General features: G+C 45.6%; 1 protein-coding gene across 1 annotated transcript; it reads right to left on the bottom strand.

Moving 5' to 3' along the window:
* Positions 1-697: 697 nt before the first annotated feature.
* INS (insulin) lies at positions 698-3,258 on the bottom strand. The gene is made up of 2 exons (XM_053946554.1): positions 3,057-3,258; positions 698-834 (listed from the first exon to the last, which is right to left on the bottom strand). Exons 1-2 carry the CDS (start codon positions 3,241-3,243, stop codon positions 698-700), a joined length of 324 nt encoding a protein of 107 aa, XP_053802529.1. The 5' UTR covers positions 3,244-3,258.
* Between the last annotated feature and the right edge of the window lie 12,295 nt (positions 3,259-15,553).

Raw genomic sequence — 15,553 nt, forward strand, 5'->3', positions numbered from 1 at the left:
ACTGCCCAGCACATGGCCAATAGATTCAAAACTCCTTCTTGGATTAAATCTATTTTCAGTACACAGCTTGTGATATCCTTGTGAACAACAAGCACATCCCACAGCAGGGACTCTCCCTGGGCTTCCCACAAGCACAAGTAGGAAGTAGACACACTTTCTGAATTGGCCATGGAGGTCATCCATTATTTTTCTGAGTACAATGAATAGGTGACATAATTATTTGCCTAATCTTTACTGTTTCCATTATGTAGCTGAGGAAGTTCAGTCTCCAGCTGCCTGGCTATATTTGGGTTGTGAACTGCAGGAAATTGATCAGCATGACATTGTTACAGATGTAATGTTTCCCTAGCAAGAGAAGTCTTGTTCAAACCTCTCTGCCTTCTCCTTCTGGTTCTCCTAGCACTGGGTGTGCTGGATGCTCCATATACCTGCTCCAAAGCTGTGTAATACCCTTCCCCTCCCTCGCTCCCACAGAATTCATTTGTGTTACAGAAAGATAATTTGAAGTGATGGCTGAAAAGTGATTTACCCAAGCATGGACACTGACACTCTAAAGCAGACAAAAAGATGTGGATACATGAACCAGCACAGTCCTTCCAATAGATCCACAACATTTATTCATTTGCTTTGAAGGTGCAGTAGCATAAGTGCATGTTTCTGCCCACAGCCCATGAGCTCCCCAGCGCCAGCCCTGCCGCTAATTGCAGTAGTTTTCCAGCTGGTAGAGGGAGCAGGTGTTGTGACAGCATTGCTCAACAATCCCTCGCTTCACTTTCTCAAACTCCTCCTGCTGGAAGGGCAGCTCTCCCAGCTCACCATGCAAAGGACCACTCACTGCAGGGGAGAAGAAGAGAAGTTGTAGGATATCATACAGCATCAGCCCTGGCTCTTGAGCCCTTCAGACATCCCCTTAGCAGGCACCGAATTTTTAATCCAGAGTTGGCTGGAAAATGGGAAGGAAGTTGCACAGGTTTCCCCAGGTTGATGCTGCTTGTAGCACCTTCAGGCTCCCTGATTTCTCTCTCAAAATAATCCTGTGGTGTTCAGAAGATGCCAAGCTGAGTGACTATGAGCAGTGTGAGGGATAAAGGGATACAGGGGCTTTATTGGGGAAGCTGTGTGGAGAAGAAGAGAAATCCTGAGCCCTCCCTGGGGTGAGCAACTAGTAAGTGAGATGTAAAAATGGGATTGTCTGCTCTATAGAGAAGAGTTTGGGACTGCAGAGCCCTTTAGGCAGTTACCCACTCTCTTGGGAGCCTGGGCAGACAACTGGCATGTTCACAGGATTGCAGGGACAGTCCAGTTCTGAGGCTGGGTGCATTTCCCAGCTGTTCCCGAACAGCCTGATTCAGTTGGATGCTGGGATATAGCCCCAAGTTGACAGAAAAAGCCTTTGTGTGTGTCTGTGTTCACAGCTGGGGGCAAGTTTTTAGAAGCAATGATAAATTAGGGTATTTGGACACAGATAACACTCAACAGAATGATTATTTGCTGGTGAGAATTGAAAACTTGTGCACAGATCTGTTCAGGTTTTAGTTGCCCAATGAAAATATGGAAAATGGCAAATAAATCAGTGAGTTTTTCCTGCAGGAAGAAAAGTGCCCTTAACAGCAAAGAGAAAATGCCTGGAAAGTGAGAATGAGATGTGGTTTCTAGGGCAATACAAGAACAGTACAAGATGCAAAATCCCCAAGCCCCCAAAGCATGAGGCAATGAACAAGGCACAAGAGTAACACAAAATCATTATGCTAGTGTGCTAGAAGGGAAATTTGGGAAAAATTTGGTCCAATGTTAAGTAGAAGAGGAAATAGCTAGTCAAAGTTTTGTGATTTACTTGTCTTCATCCTTCAAGCCAGCTGTGAGCAGACTGTAAACATAACCAGATTGTGTGACAAAGAGATGGTGGCTCAGGCAAAAGTACTGAAAAAAAGGTAGAAAATCCTCAAATACTTGCATTCTTGTTGGCACAATTAAAATTCTCTGTACAGTATTTAAGTAGTTTGGCGAATGAAACCTCCAATCCATTCATGGTGGTCTCCAGAAAACAATAATCAGAGAATGGGCAAATGACATCCCAAACAATTCATGGGCAAACCCTCTGCTAGGGCATTATCTTGTTTCACCTTACAAAGACTATTTCACAGGACGGTTACATACACAGGAGAGGGAATTGGATATGAATGAAAACAGTATGTGATGGGAAGACAGATGGTGGGAGAAATGTATTGTAGTCAGGGGATGTTAAGTGAAGGTTGATCTTGAAATTAATGGATTGAAATGGATGCAATTTGGACAGGGGTCTCTTCTTCATCTATTCACAGTCTTGATTAGAAGCTTGGGAGACAGAATGTTCAATGTGCTTCTCTAGGCCTCACCAGCCAGCAAGGATGTGGACAAATGCAGAGTTGCATGTTTAGAGATCTAGAAAATATGACCTAGGAAGGCAGTAGGGTTGTGTAGCTAGGAGAGGTCAAAACTAGACATGGAAACAGTAATCAAATATTTTGAAAAGCAATCATAAAGATGAAAGGACTAGGCTCTTCCCCATGTCCACTATTGAGGAGACAAGAAATAATTTACAGCAAGGGATGTTCAGGTTAGATATTGGGAAAAAACACTCAAGAAGAAGGTCAGTTAAGTTTGGGAATGGACATCTCCAGAAGGCAGAGGAAGCTTTCTCTCTGGAGGTTTTAATGAACATACGAGACAAACATGGCTAAGAAATGGAATGGGGACAACTGATCCTGTCTTGGGGCAGAAAGAGGCTTCTTCAGTTCCTCCCACCTTTATTTTCTATGAATAGTCCCAGGCTGGTGTAACAACCACGCAAAGAAATATACGAGTTTGAGCTTTCAGGCACAATTCCTTTTGCCTCATAAATCCTCTCTCCCTGCCTGCCCTCTCATCTACCTTTTTAACCTGAAGAGCTTTTCACTGGCAATGTGATGCTGTCGGTATGCTGAAGGTATTCCTGGCATTCCCCACAAAGGACATTCCTGGTGTCACTGTCAGAGATAGCTGGTTGTTGCATCTCTTGCATGGTCAGCCTGACTTACCTAGAGGCTGCTCAATATCCCGCCGGGCTTTGGGCTGGTAGAAGAAGCCTCGCTCCCCACACACCAGGTACAGAGCTTCCACCAAGTGGGAGCCGCAGAGGTGCTGGTTGACAGCCGCATGGCTGCTCCCAGGGCCGGAGAGGGCCAGGAGGGCCAGGAGAGGCAGAGATCGGATCCAGAGAGCCATGGCGGGCAGGCTGAGGCCTAGGGTTAAGAGTCAGAGGAGACACAGGAAAGTCTAGGAGGTAAAAATAGGTTGTAATCAAGCATCTTGCATCTTTCAGCTCCTCTGGCAAGGAAATGAGACCAAAGTAGGAGACAGACCTTCTAGTTTGAGAAGGAAGGAGAGGTTTCTGCACCAGGATTTGCAAGTGTCAGTAAATGACCTCTGACTATAACCATAAGTCCATCTCCATCTTCATGCTCTATCAGTCTCAGGCTCCCTTCTGTCTTGCCTCAAAAGGTTGGCAGAGCCATCCCACCAAGCCCTATAGTGTACATGCCCTGGAGAGCCATGATCAGCAGATCCCTTCAGAGGAAAAACCCTCTGCCCATTCAGAAGGGGCTGTAATGTGTGATGATGGCCCAAAACCAGGCCAGTGTCCTCAAAGACCTAAAGAGGCCTCATTTTCTTGGGTCAACAAGCCACAATTGTCACGGCCTGCTTCAACTTAAGAAGACAGGTCTGCACAACAGGTAGAAAGTAAAAGGGAAGCAATCCAACTTACCCCAGAGATGGCAGCAAGAGATGGAGAGAAGTTCACTCTGATGGTTGGTAGTAATGTCCCCATTCTCTCTTTCCCATATTTATATGCTTTACATGAGCCCAAGTGACACAAGAGCTACCAAGAGCTCCTCCTCCTTGATGACACCCCAGCCAAAATTTTTGCTACTTGTGCAAATTAATTTCTCTTTGTGTAGCATCCACAGGTCTTTATGCAAGTTAAGACAGAAGCAACTGTTTGCAGTTTCCATCTCATTTAGTCTGCTCTTTTTGGTTCACCTAAGCTCTGTCCTAAGCCATCAGTGACCCTTTTAGTACGAGATAATGGTGCTATTACAGCTGCAATGACTACTAATGACACTAATGCTGGCAATAGACACTGTTGGCATTGAGGTGGTTCAACACCTGCTTCTAAAATGTAAAATTAAAAGCAAACTTGTTAATCTGTTTGATTTATATCACCTTGGAAAGTATGCAGCAGTGGGACCAAGTGGTTGGTGAAATCATGCTCCTGTCAGGTGTTAGGAGAAGGAAAACACATTATTGTGCTCAGGCTCACTGGCCACGCAGTGCACAGAGAGAGACACGTGTCCACAGCTTGGGCAGGGGGAGGAATAACATCTGCATTTTGCAGGAGACCTTGGGTGGTCATTTTGGCTCAGCACAGGACCAGAGTTTGCACATTTGAAATTGTGTCTGTGAAAAAAAGTAAGCCTTTTCCCCTTCTCCCACTGAAAGACAAGTTCCCTCTTTCACCTGTCCCTTCAAATACCTGTTTGGGATTAAGCAGAGTAAAGGCTCAGTCTGCCATGTGCAGCTGGGAGCTTTGAATATCTCAGCTCTTCTCTCTGGGGCTCTCTCCAAAATGGTGTCTTCACCACCAAGAAACATTTCTGATTAATCCCAGTGAAAACCAGAAGATATCTGATTACCTACATTCTGGCTGGTACATTTGCTTTTAAAAGGAGATAGATGGTGGGTCAGCAGTGGTCCACTGGCTTTTATGGGTCTGATTTTGCCAATAGAGCTGGTTCTTGTTCTTTTTCACAACATTATCCAATTTTTGAGTACCTTTGTGCTCAACATTTCTGCCACCAATAGCGAGCTTGTACTTTTTTCTGCTTAAAGTATACTTTTTCTTTTCTCCTTTCATTTTTTTTTTCTCCCTGAAAAGGCCCATTTTAAATGCTGGGGATGAGATCATCTCCAAACTTCACATTGCTCTGACTTTTGAGACTGCAAGTGCTCAGGATCACTGAGTAGGAGACATTTTCATCTGTTTGAACTCTCTTGCTTGTTTAACTTAGAATAAGCCTGATTCTCCATACACAGGACAAATCAGAAGGGAGTTCACCGAAATCAACACAAGGCCTTGAGATTCAAACCAGGCCTTTGATTCCTTGAATAGTCAAAGAATTCCATCCATCAACATTTAGGAGGTAGGAAGTGCCATATGCCCCTATCATGGCTGTGAGTGTGAAGTATCATATATTTGCTAAATGACTGTGATTGCAAAAAAGCTCGTGAGAAGTGCTAAATCTCTGATGAGCACACAGGGACAGGACCCATTTGCTCAAATGGATGCAAGACAAGGTTATCAGTTACATCCCCTGCCATGTAGGTCTCTCAGCTCCCTGCTAATAAATTCAAGTTGTGATGCTCAACTACAGCTAATAGCATTTCTGCACAATGTGTAACACTATCTCTGCCTCTCTTCCCCTCAAAAAAGATATTAGATGTACTTGAATGACCTAGTGGTATACCCATGGAGAGGGCCTCAGGTTTCAGCAAGACAGGAGTTCAGGGAATTCACTTACTGAGACCTTCTTACTACTGGGTAAATTAGTGGGGAATTAGCAGCTGCATAGGATAAAACCTGGCATTTTACCCCAACTGAAGTAGGCTGCCAGAGCCAAGAGCAGAAGTCTTGTCTGACTCATGCGTCCTCCAGAGCAGGGATTTTGCACCTGGAATCTCAAACAGAGAGGACAACCATCAGAACAGCCCTCCAGATCCCCTTGGTAATCATTTGCCTGCAGTCATCAGGCACTGCTGGCTGCAGTTTCAACTGCTCCAGATTCAACAGACCTCAGTCAAGTGATTGCCTTGGAAAGGCTCCTGAGCAGGGTGTTCCCCAGGTTAATCACATGCTGAGATTTGCCATTTAGGGCTTTCCTGCTTGCACTTTTGAGTGTTACCTGAGCTCACCTGAACTCAAGTTTTGTTGACAGAGGGACTTTGTAAGGAGACTCCTCCATCCACTATTGTCTCCCTTCTAGGCAGCTTCCCTGCCGGACTAGCCCCTTCCCTGAGGCTTGCACCACTGATGTCACAAAAGAAGCTGCTTTCTTTTGCTTTGAAAGTGCCATGTTCTTATCCTCATCCTTCTCTTACTCTTGGCTAACCAAATCCTGGAGGTAGCTTCAAAAGCTCGTGGCATTCCTGCAGCATGCCATAGCAGGGGAAAGGCTGACTGTACCTGAGCATTCAGGAATACCTCTTGGCTCACAGTAGTTTGGGTACAGAAATAAGCCAGAAGATTTATTGGAAAGAAAAAAGATATCATGCTGGCTCAATGTTCAGCACAAGCCAATTTTTTCCCAAGGTTTCCTACTACAATTTTTTCCCTTTCCCAAAAGTGATCACTTTGATTATTTATTGGAAAACGTATTTTCTTACCATAAATGGTCCTCTGGAATATGAAAAATGCTAGCAGTCATATAAATGGATATAAAAGGGATACAAACTGCGGAAAGTTTTGTCTTAGAGGGAAAACTCCCATGTCAGCAGTGAACTGAGAGAGGGGGCCAACAGGGGAGCCCATTTCTAGATGGAAAAGTTTTTCTACAGAAAAATCTCTGCTTACTCCTTCCAGGCTGGGCTTCCCCATGATTTTCATGTCATTAGGCAGTGATGGGCCAAGCACTCATGCATTGTTTCAGCTATGCATAGTTCCTGTGATCCCCCAGACCCTCAGGTCCACATTGGGCTCACTTGGCTGAAGGGTGGGAGCAGCTGAGTGGGAGTGGGCTGCTCCTGCCCTTCATGCTAAAGCACCTCCAGAGTGACTCAAAACCACCTCCCTTCCTCACATCCCCCCCAAGCCTGAGCAGTTGCATCAGTGGGAACAAGGTTTAGGCAATCCCCAGTGTCATGTAATCAAGTTTTACAGTCCGCTGCCAGCCCAATAGAATCTTTACTACTGTAGATGTCTCGCATTTTCAAACCTCGTCCCAAAAAAATAACAAGCACACTACAGGGGAACTAGTTAACAATTACAAGTTTGTGCAAGTCTTAGTGACAGCAAAGGTCAGGGCTGGAGTTCTCAGCACTCAGGGACCCCAAAATGCCACCCACATCCCCCTTGATGCTCTGATGCCCCGTGGTCACTGCCACTGTCCTTCCCATGCCTGTGTGTGCATTGTCCCAGAGGAGCAGCAGGGATCCACACAGCAGTGACCACATGACTCCTCTTCCCTGTGGGGTGAATTCAGTGGCTTTTGAATCAAATAGCCCCAGTGCTCATCTGCACTGTGCCAGCAGCGTGCTGGAGCACAGCTCCAGTTACCCTGACTGGTGTGCACTCCCAAGAACAGGCTTTGGGGGTGACCAGCATCCTTGGTGCTCCCATGTGGGAGCAAACTTGTTTCCATGTGGTTTCCAGCTGCTTTGCTCCCAGGGACGTGTCCAAGCACATGTGCAGTGGCACGGGTGTGAGATGAAAGGCAGGGAGGTGAACCTGGCACTGAGGAGGGGGATTAATTCTGGGAATACTTGCAAAGATGCCTGCAAAGGTACGTTGCCTTGGGGAGAGAAGGGGTTGCTGTAGCAAAGGGTGAGGCTTTGGCTTACCAGTTGTCTCACAATGAGAGATGTCCTTGCTTCAGAGGGGGTATTGTGCAAGCAGAGCAGGGAGGTGCTCGCTTCGATACAAGTAATCTCGGCTGCTTCCATAAACTAATCTGGGTGGCTGCCTGGCCGTGTGAGCCACCCCCATTCCCCCACTGGCCAACAGGCTCAAGCAAGATGCTCCTGCTGGACTGTGGACTTGACAATTTTCCAGGCTCTTCCAGGCCAGAGACATTATCCTGCTGCTTAGAGCATAAATGATGGGTTTGTAAAACAGCAGGGGGTGTCCCAAAGCTCACTGTAGCCAACCAGGTCTGATCCATCAATTCCCATCAGCTCTGGGCTGGCTGCAAAGAGCAGAGAGGGCTGTGAGCACAGGCACACCCCTGGAGATGCAGCTCACTGGCAGAAGATGCAATTGGCAATTCCAAAGAGCCAGTAGCTTTCCTTAGAGAACAAGGGAGGTTCCCAGGTGTGCTGTAGCTCTGAGAACAGCCTCCTGAGGCTCAAACCCACTGGCCACCCCTCCTGAGTACAGAATGCCTCTCACAGGGAAATGGTGACCTTTGGCAAGCCCAGGTCACCAGGGACCACTGAATTTGCAAATTAGTTTGGCTGCACCTTGTTCAAGTCCCGTCAGCCTCTGCAGGCTCAAACCTCGCCACAAATGCAGCTACTCAAGTAAGCTCAACTGAATTTAATGATCTCCAGAGTAAAGCTCCCAAAATCTTTCCGGTCCACTTTGGGAAGAGCATATGCAAGGTTATAAATAGAGATGGAAAAAACAGCTATGCTTCTTTTAACCCTGTGAAAATATTAGCAGCCACATGTTTTTTTGAGAAGGTAAAGAAGAAAATAGCACCTAAGAGCTGTTATTAGTTCCTAGAAACAGCTATTAGCAGACACAGCAGAACAAATTAGTTTGTTTATCAATGAGGAGAAAATTAAATCTGTGGCTATTAATGGCCCAAAAGTAATCCTTGGTGGAGATGGAGAAACATTAGAAGAGGTGATGACACCCTGCCAGAGAACAAGTACTGAGAAACAAAAGTAACAAATAACTTCCAGTGAGTGGAGGAGCACTAGAAAAGTAGCCTGATCAGCACCAATCTAAAAATACCCATTTTCAGCACTGATACCATATCTGTCCTTTGTGTCGTCGAGTACATGAGAACAAATAGAGAGGATCTTGACCCAGCCCTCAGGAAACAGCCATGAGAGGGGCCATTGAGTCTGTCAGGGAGTTTTCTCCAGTGCCCAAAATTGTAGGCACTAAAATCTCATAGTGCCACCACCATGGTTTCCACAGCAGGTGGCATCTCAGGTACCTTTTGGACCTGGAGAAGCCTTTGGTGAAACAGAGGAGAGGATGGTCCTTGGTCATGGTGCTGGAAAAGATGGGCAGAGACAGCAGAAAGTGCTGGGTGCTACAACTGGGTGCTATAAGCAGTCAAAGCAGCAAGTGGGTAAGGAGGGAAATGCCAAAAAACAAAGGAATGTGTTTTACTGGCTCAGACTGGATCTGTCCCAGCTGTAAAGTGGTCTCATGGACTGAAAATAAATTGTTGTGTCACATCCATCTGTGTTTTTGGCCACTGTATATTGACCTAAAACCCCATTTTCCTCCATGGCTTCTGGAGGTGCTGCTTGCTCCTTCACTTTCACAGGGTATACCTCAAGCTTCAGCACTTCAGGTTCCTCCGGCTGGGTTGGGACCTGAGACAGGAGCTGTGATTTTTTCCTCCTTCCCCCTCACTCCAACAGCATCATCCATGTGGCATTTGGTGTTTTGCCGACTGGCACAGCTCTGTGCCAAAGCACCTTTCCCAACACTGCATCTGGCAGTGAATAACATCCCAGCTCACCATTGCTCTTATGAAGTGCTTCCAGGCATCCATCTTCCTGGCACTGTCACGCATCACTTCCAGGATGCTCCACTGGGGCCTGGAGGTGCTGAGGACTTGCAGAAGGGCTGCCCCTTTTCCTGCTTGTTGTTGGTCCAACCCCACTGTAAGGTGTCCTGATCTCCCCTGGCAGGGAACGGGAACTCCCAGGTCCATACCATTAATTATCACTGGGTAAGTGGATTGTTTTGAGCACTTAAAGCTACTTTAGGGATTTGGATGCACATCGGTAACTAGTCCATAGGCTTTCCTATGGGTTACTAGACAAGGAGGTGTAAATCCTGCTGATAAGGCTTGCTAGTGATAGGGGGCTGGGGAGGGGAAGAAGGGGGGGGGGGGGGGGGGTGTTTGGAGCCAGGCACAGGGATCTCCAGGGCCGGGAGGGTTAAGCCCACTGCTGCAGTCCCCTCCTGCTGCCGGAGAGTCCCTGGCTGCGGGGAGGCACGGGGATGCTGCGGGCAGTCGGGGTCAGGCTGATTTACAGCGGCAGAGGAACCGGGGCTGTTAATTCAAAGTTGCCGCTTATCGGTGTTTAGAAAGCAAGCTCTGATCTGTTGGTTAGCGATTTGGCCTTTGCTGTAAATAGAGGGGCCCCGTGCTTTGCTCTGACATTTTTGTCTTATTATCTTGTCTCAGCCTCTGAGGGAGGTGGGAGAGTTATTTAAGGCTGACCTTAGTGGAAGGAAAATGAACAACTCCCTTACCCCACCCTGTTTTTCTCTCACAGCTCTTGGTAACAACTGTTGCATTGAAATATCTGTGCAAGATACTTAATCCACCACCATTCCTGAAAATATTTTGTAGATCAATTCACCCTGCTGTGCCCAGAGAAAATAATCACAAGGATACCAAGTAGAACTAATGCCAGGAGTAAAAAAAAAAGATTTTCTGTCATTATTCCTCCAGAAAAATCAATGAGGATGGGCCTTGAACCCATCAGAGAATGGAGTTCACCACTTAGCCTGTTCAGTCTTGCATTGCTGTAGTTCAGATTTAATTCAAATCTTTGTATCACGAGTTTGAAAAGCAGTTGCTTCATCCCAAGTAACTAAAGATGAACCTCTGAACATAATATAAGTGGCTGGTTGGAGCTGCAGAGGTTATTTTAGATTTGGGAAAATTTAGATTTGAGACCCAAACCTTCTACAGCTCTGGAGCAGAGTGTTCAGGGGATGCACAAGGAGTCTGTGTAGGTCCCATCCATCCTTGTTGGGATGTGTATGGGTTTTGGGAGTTTTGCTGTGTACAGAAGTAAACATGTGCATGTGCTACAGCTGCCCTGAGTGATTCACACCTCACACAAGATGTTCAAAGTGTATTGGTTAAGAGACACAGGAATAAATCCTCATCTATTTGGAGCACAGCACTTGCTAGACTCAAAAACATCTAATCTCCAAACGCTTGTTTTATTGTCCTGTCACCGCCAACCCCGCCAGCTGCACAACGAGAGTACTGCAAAGCTACAGTAGCACATCTGGGGTGCAGACACGTGGGGTTTTTCAATCCCTTACCTAATCTTTGCAAACCTCTCTATTCAGTTAAAAACAAGAACAAAACCAGGACAAAACAAAAAATAAAATCACCACCTAAAACCCCCTCCTGATAAGTTTTCAAGACATTTCAGACACTTTCTGCTTTCAGCCGTGCCAGAAAAATGTCAAAAGATCATCTCTCCACCTAGGAAACCTAGCATTCTTCCAAACATTGTAATGAACAAGTGTCAGAAAACTGAAAACAAATTTCTTGCAGTGGAAAGTGCAGTATCCATTCTGGTCCCTGGGAAAAAAAAAAAAAAAAAAAAAAAAACAAGTCTGATTTGAGCTGGATTAGCAGCACGAATGACAGCTCAGGTCAGCCACAGCCTCATCCGAATCAGTTCCCCTCTCCAGGGACGTGGTGCGTGTGTGCATGCAGACCTGGGGCTATAGGATTTGTAAATAATTGAGTTCTTCTGATCCCTACCACCACAGCAGAAGAAGGAAGATTTGGTCCTGAGGGGGCTGACAGAGGTTCAAGCCCCAGATCTGCCACTTAGACACTTCTTCCCAAAGCTGTTTAGGCATGTAATTACTTTTCCGGCTCTGTGCCTGGTCTGAGTGTCTGATTCTCTGCCTCCTTTTAACTGTCAGCTTTTTACAGGGAAAAGAGTACTCCTCTACCTCCCAAGCATGTAATGAAGATGAATTCATTACAGCTGTAACACTTTAACAAGCACTGTGAAGATACAGGGTATCCTTACAAGTCCTAAATTAGGAAACTCCCTCTCAGAGTGCGCTGGGGTGCCTGGATGCACATGGCCCAGATCTGTGCCGGCAATATATTAATCCACCTCTGTGCATGATTCTGGAAGGGATTTTAATGAAAGGGTCTGGCTTTCATGTAGAAGCCAAGCTTGCAGTGGTGACTGGAATTAGTTTCCTTTAGCATGAGGATAACTCCAGAGTAGGAAACACTTACGTGATTGGGCATACCTTCTGGTCTCTGGACTTGCATCCCAATTCCTGGGCATCCTGCACCCCATCCACTTGGATGCAGCAGACACAGAAATAGTGAGAAATGCTGGGACAAAATGTATTTGGTGAAAGCAAGTCCTCTGATGTTTTACTGTTTAAAAGAGACCTCCCAACTACTGTTTCATGCACAATTGCGCAATTGGTAATATCCTGCCGAAGAAAGGCATCATCTCGTCTGCAAAGCATTTTCCACCTCCAAATAAACATTTTGCATGAGCACAAGTTGCAGGTCTTCCACCATCATGTGCCCCAAGCTGGATTTTGGATACTGCCCGCAGGCAAGGCAGCCGACCTGAATCTGGACAGCAGAAGGATTCAAGAGTCAAACTCAGGATGCTAGACCAGAAATATATTTTTTTATTCTTAATATCATGTAAGCAGCAGCATGATTCCAAAATGAAAAATAATTATGTTTCATATTTCTTTACACAGAGAGACAGACAGACAGACAGATCCACCCACAGCAGCAGCAGCAGCAGCGACAACAGTGAGACCGCTCAGCGAGGCACTGAGACAGGCACACACCAGAGGGGTGGTGGGGCCTGGCTCTGAGGAAGGCTTTTCCCCCTTCTTCCTCCTTTGCCAGCCCATGCTCCTTCTAGGGGAGGGTTTAACCTGGGCTGACCCATCACGTTGGTTTTCCCCAGTCACTTCTATAGAGCTTGCAGTCACATTTGGTGAAGTCTGGAGGAATGGTGGGAAGGATCCCATGACACACACAAAGGACATGAGCTTGTGCTTAGCTCTAAGCACCACATAATCCTACAAATCTGCTCCACAGTTAGGAAAGGGGAATTCATAACATCTTTTGGTGAAGGGTGTGACTGGGTAGATTCTCAAAGTCTTTTTCTCTGAGTGATCTCGAGGCCAAGCTGCGTGGAGCTCTGAGTAATATGGTCTAGTGGAAGGCTCCCTGCCCATGGCAGGGGGTTGGAACCCAAACCATTCTGTGATTCTATGACCTAGTTCAAGGCAACTCTACAAACCTAACCAGCCTTGTGCATAATACTTGAGGGATACCTTAAGACAAAATTGAAAGCATGAGAAAAATCCATGACAACTCAGGAAAAAGCCTAAAAGCAGGAATACTGAAGGGCTGCAGGAAATCCCAACAATATCAGAGATTACAGCAGGGGCTGTGGGCACCTCTCTAGCCCACAGGAAGCTGATGGGTGATGGAGACCAAATGTTTCCTGATATGAAAGAGTGGATGAAAAGAGACAAAAGAATTCACTGCTTCTATTAGCGGGACTATTACAGAAAACAGCAATAATCTATACCAAGGCAACACCAGAACATCAGCACCTTCAATGGGAAAATTGTGTTTTGAAAGGTTCTATCCAGTGACTTGAAATAAGCCTGTCTTTAGAAAAGGAATACCATCTAGTGGCCCAAAAAGGCAATACAGATGTGCAATGGCAATTAGAGAATCGGATGAATTTAGAAAAAAAGAAGGAAAAACTACAGAAGTAAGGAGAGTGATTAACATATATAGTGCAGTGGTTCACCCTGGAGCAAGGGAGAGCTCAAAAGGGACCTGATCATAGTAAATGCAAAGCTAAAATTAGACACTTGCAAAAGCAGATTGGGATGCAAAAATTAAAAATAACTGCTGAAGTCCCAGGAAGTGGCGTAGAGAACTGAATCGGGAGCCATCACAGGAAGATTATTTCAAGGATGATATGGGCAAATGGGAAAAGAAAGAGAAGTTGAGAATAGCAGCCTATCCCACAAAGACTCCAAATGCTGTCCCGGGGTAGATGGGTATGGCAGATCAAACTGCTGTAGCTGTTAAAATGAAGAAAAAAAAACCAAAATTACCCCAAGGCAGGTAGCTGCAGATATGAAGCCACTGAAAGGAAGCACAACAGTAGAGAAACTGCTTATATTTAGAATTAAATGGGGATTATGTGGTAAATTGATTAGAGTGTGTGCTCCACCAGCTTTTATCTATTGTACATCGGGCACCTCCTTGATAAACCTTTAATCTTGCCACCATGGGCATTTAATCAAATTGCTCAGCAGGATGGTAAGACAAGGATCCAATTGGCACAATCACTACCAGTCCATAAGCTCGAGGAAGATGGAGAGTCTTTAGTAAACTGATAGGGAATCTGCTTGAATGTCGTGGACATGAGCAGCAGGACATGATACCATGTACCAATCAACCACTCCCAGTGGAGCACAGGCATCTCCATGGTCCCTGGCAGCCCTGAGGCTGAGTCAGGCTCCTGGGACAGCAGATGAATTAGGAGTGGTAGTGGCACAAATGCACCCCTACGATTCACACTAAGCTTCCATATAGCAAAATGCAGGGGAAGAAGCAATTGACAGAGTTGCTTTCACATTAAGAGACAAACAATATATCTTTACTTGCATCCCACAGGGCCGAGCACCTGCCCTGCTGCACATGCTCATGTGAGCAAAGGGTGTGAATGACGTTTGTGGGTGACAAAGAAAAGAGATTGCCTTATGTGATGATATTTGGGGGACTGCAGCTACAGAAGAAGAGGTACAAGAGAGATGCAGCTGAGTTTTAAAATTAATAGACCAAGCAGTATTTAATGTCAACTTGAATATAGCACAATTAAAACAACCTCAAGTTAAATGCCTGGACTCTGAAACTGGTGAAACAAGAAGATGGATAAATGCTAGAAGGGTTAAGCTTTCTGTAAAATAAATACTCCCACTAATCAATCCCAACTCTGAAGAGTGCTGGGGGAATTTAATTTCTTATGGCAGCATATCTATAGCTGTGCCAGTATCTTATGGCAGTGTATCCATCTTTGCTAATAGCAGCAGAGCGTTATGGAAATGACAGGAAAAGAATCAGGGAGGGAGCTGGAGCAAAGACCAAGACAGTGCTTTATCTGACATGAAAGAAGCTGCTTGAAAAGTTTCTGCACTCATATTCCCAGTTAAAGGAAAGTTATTCATAACAAGAATTTCAATATGAGCCGATACTGTGGGAGCAGTGCTGTTACAGAGAAAGAGTGGAGGAAAATTGATACCAGTAGCATGAGTCCTCTCCAGTGGCTGGACCAAAATTTCCTTGGCCATGAGAAAACCTGGTTAGAGGCAGTCTGGGCTGTGATGGAGTTTAAGGCTTTTCCCCTCGACAGTGCAGTTGTACCCCAGTCTGCTCCTACTTTGCTCTTACACACAAAGGGAAGAAATGGATATTAATGTGGATATCCTTTGAATGGAAACCAGGAATGAACCAAAGGTACTGCACACTCATGGGAGTGCTACATTTGATCAAAGAGGAAAAATAACCCAAGACACTCCTATCAGTGGAATGAGGGAACAATTAGTGGGCAAATTAGAGAAAGGATCATGCCAAGGAACTTACAGGCTGTGAGTAGATGACAAACCCTTCTATCAACAGCTCTCTACAGACAGCTACTATCTGGTAGTAGAACAAAATGCTGGTTGCATAATGGGAGAAAAGCAACAGCAAGCACATGGTGGGACACCTATGAAGAAAACAGGAGTTCTATTTCTTTT

Source organism: Vidua chalybeata, chromosome 6, assembly GCF_026979565.1.
Source record: "Vidua chalybeata isolate OUT-0048 chromosome 6, bVidCha1 merged haplotype, whole genome shotgun sequence".
In the NCBI taxonomy this organism is placed as follows: Eukaryota; Metazoa; Chordata; class Aves; order Passeriformes; family Viduidae; genus Vidua; species Vidua chalybeata.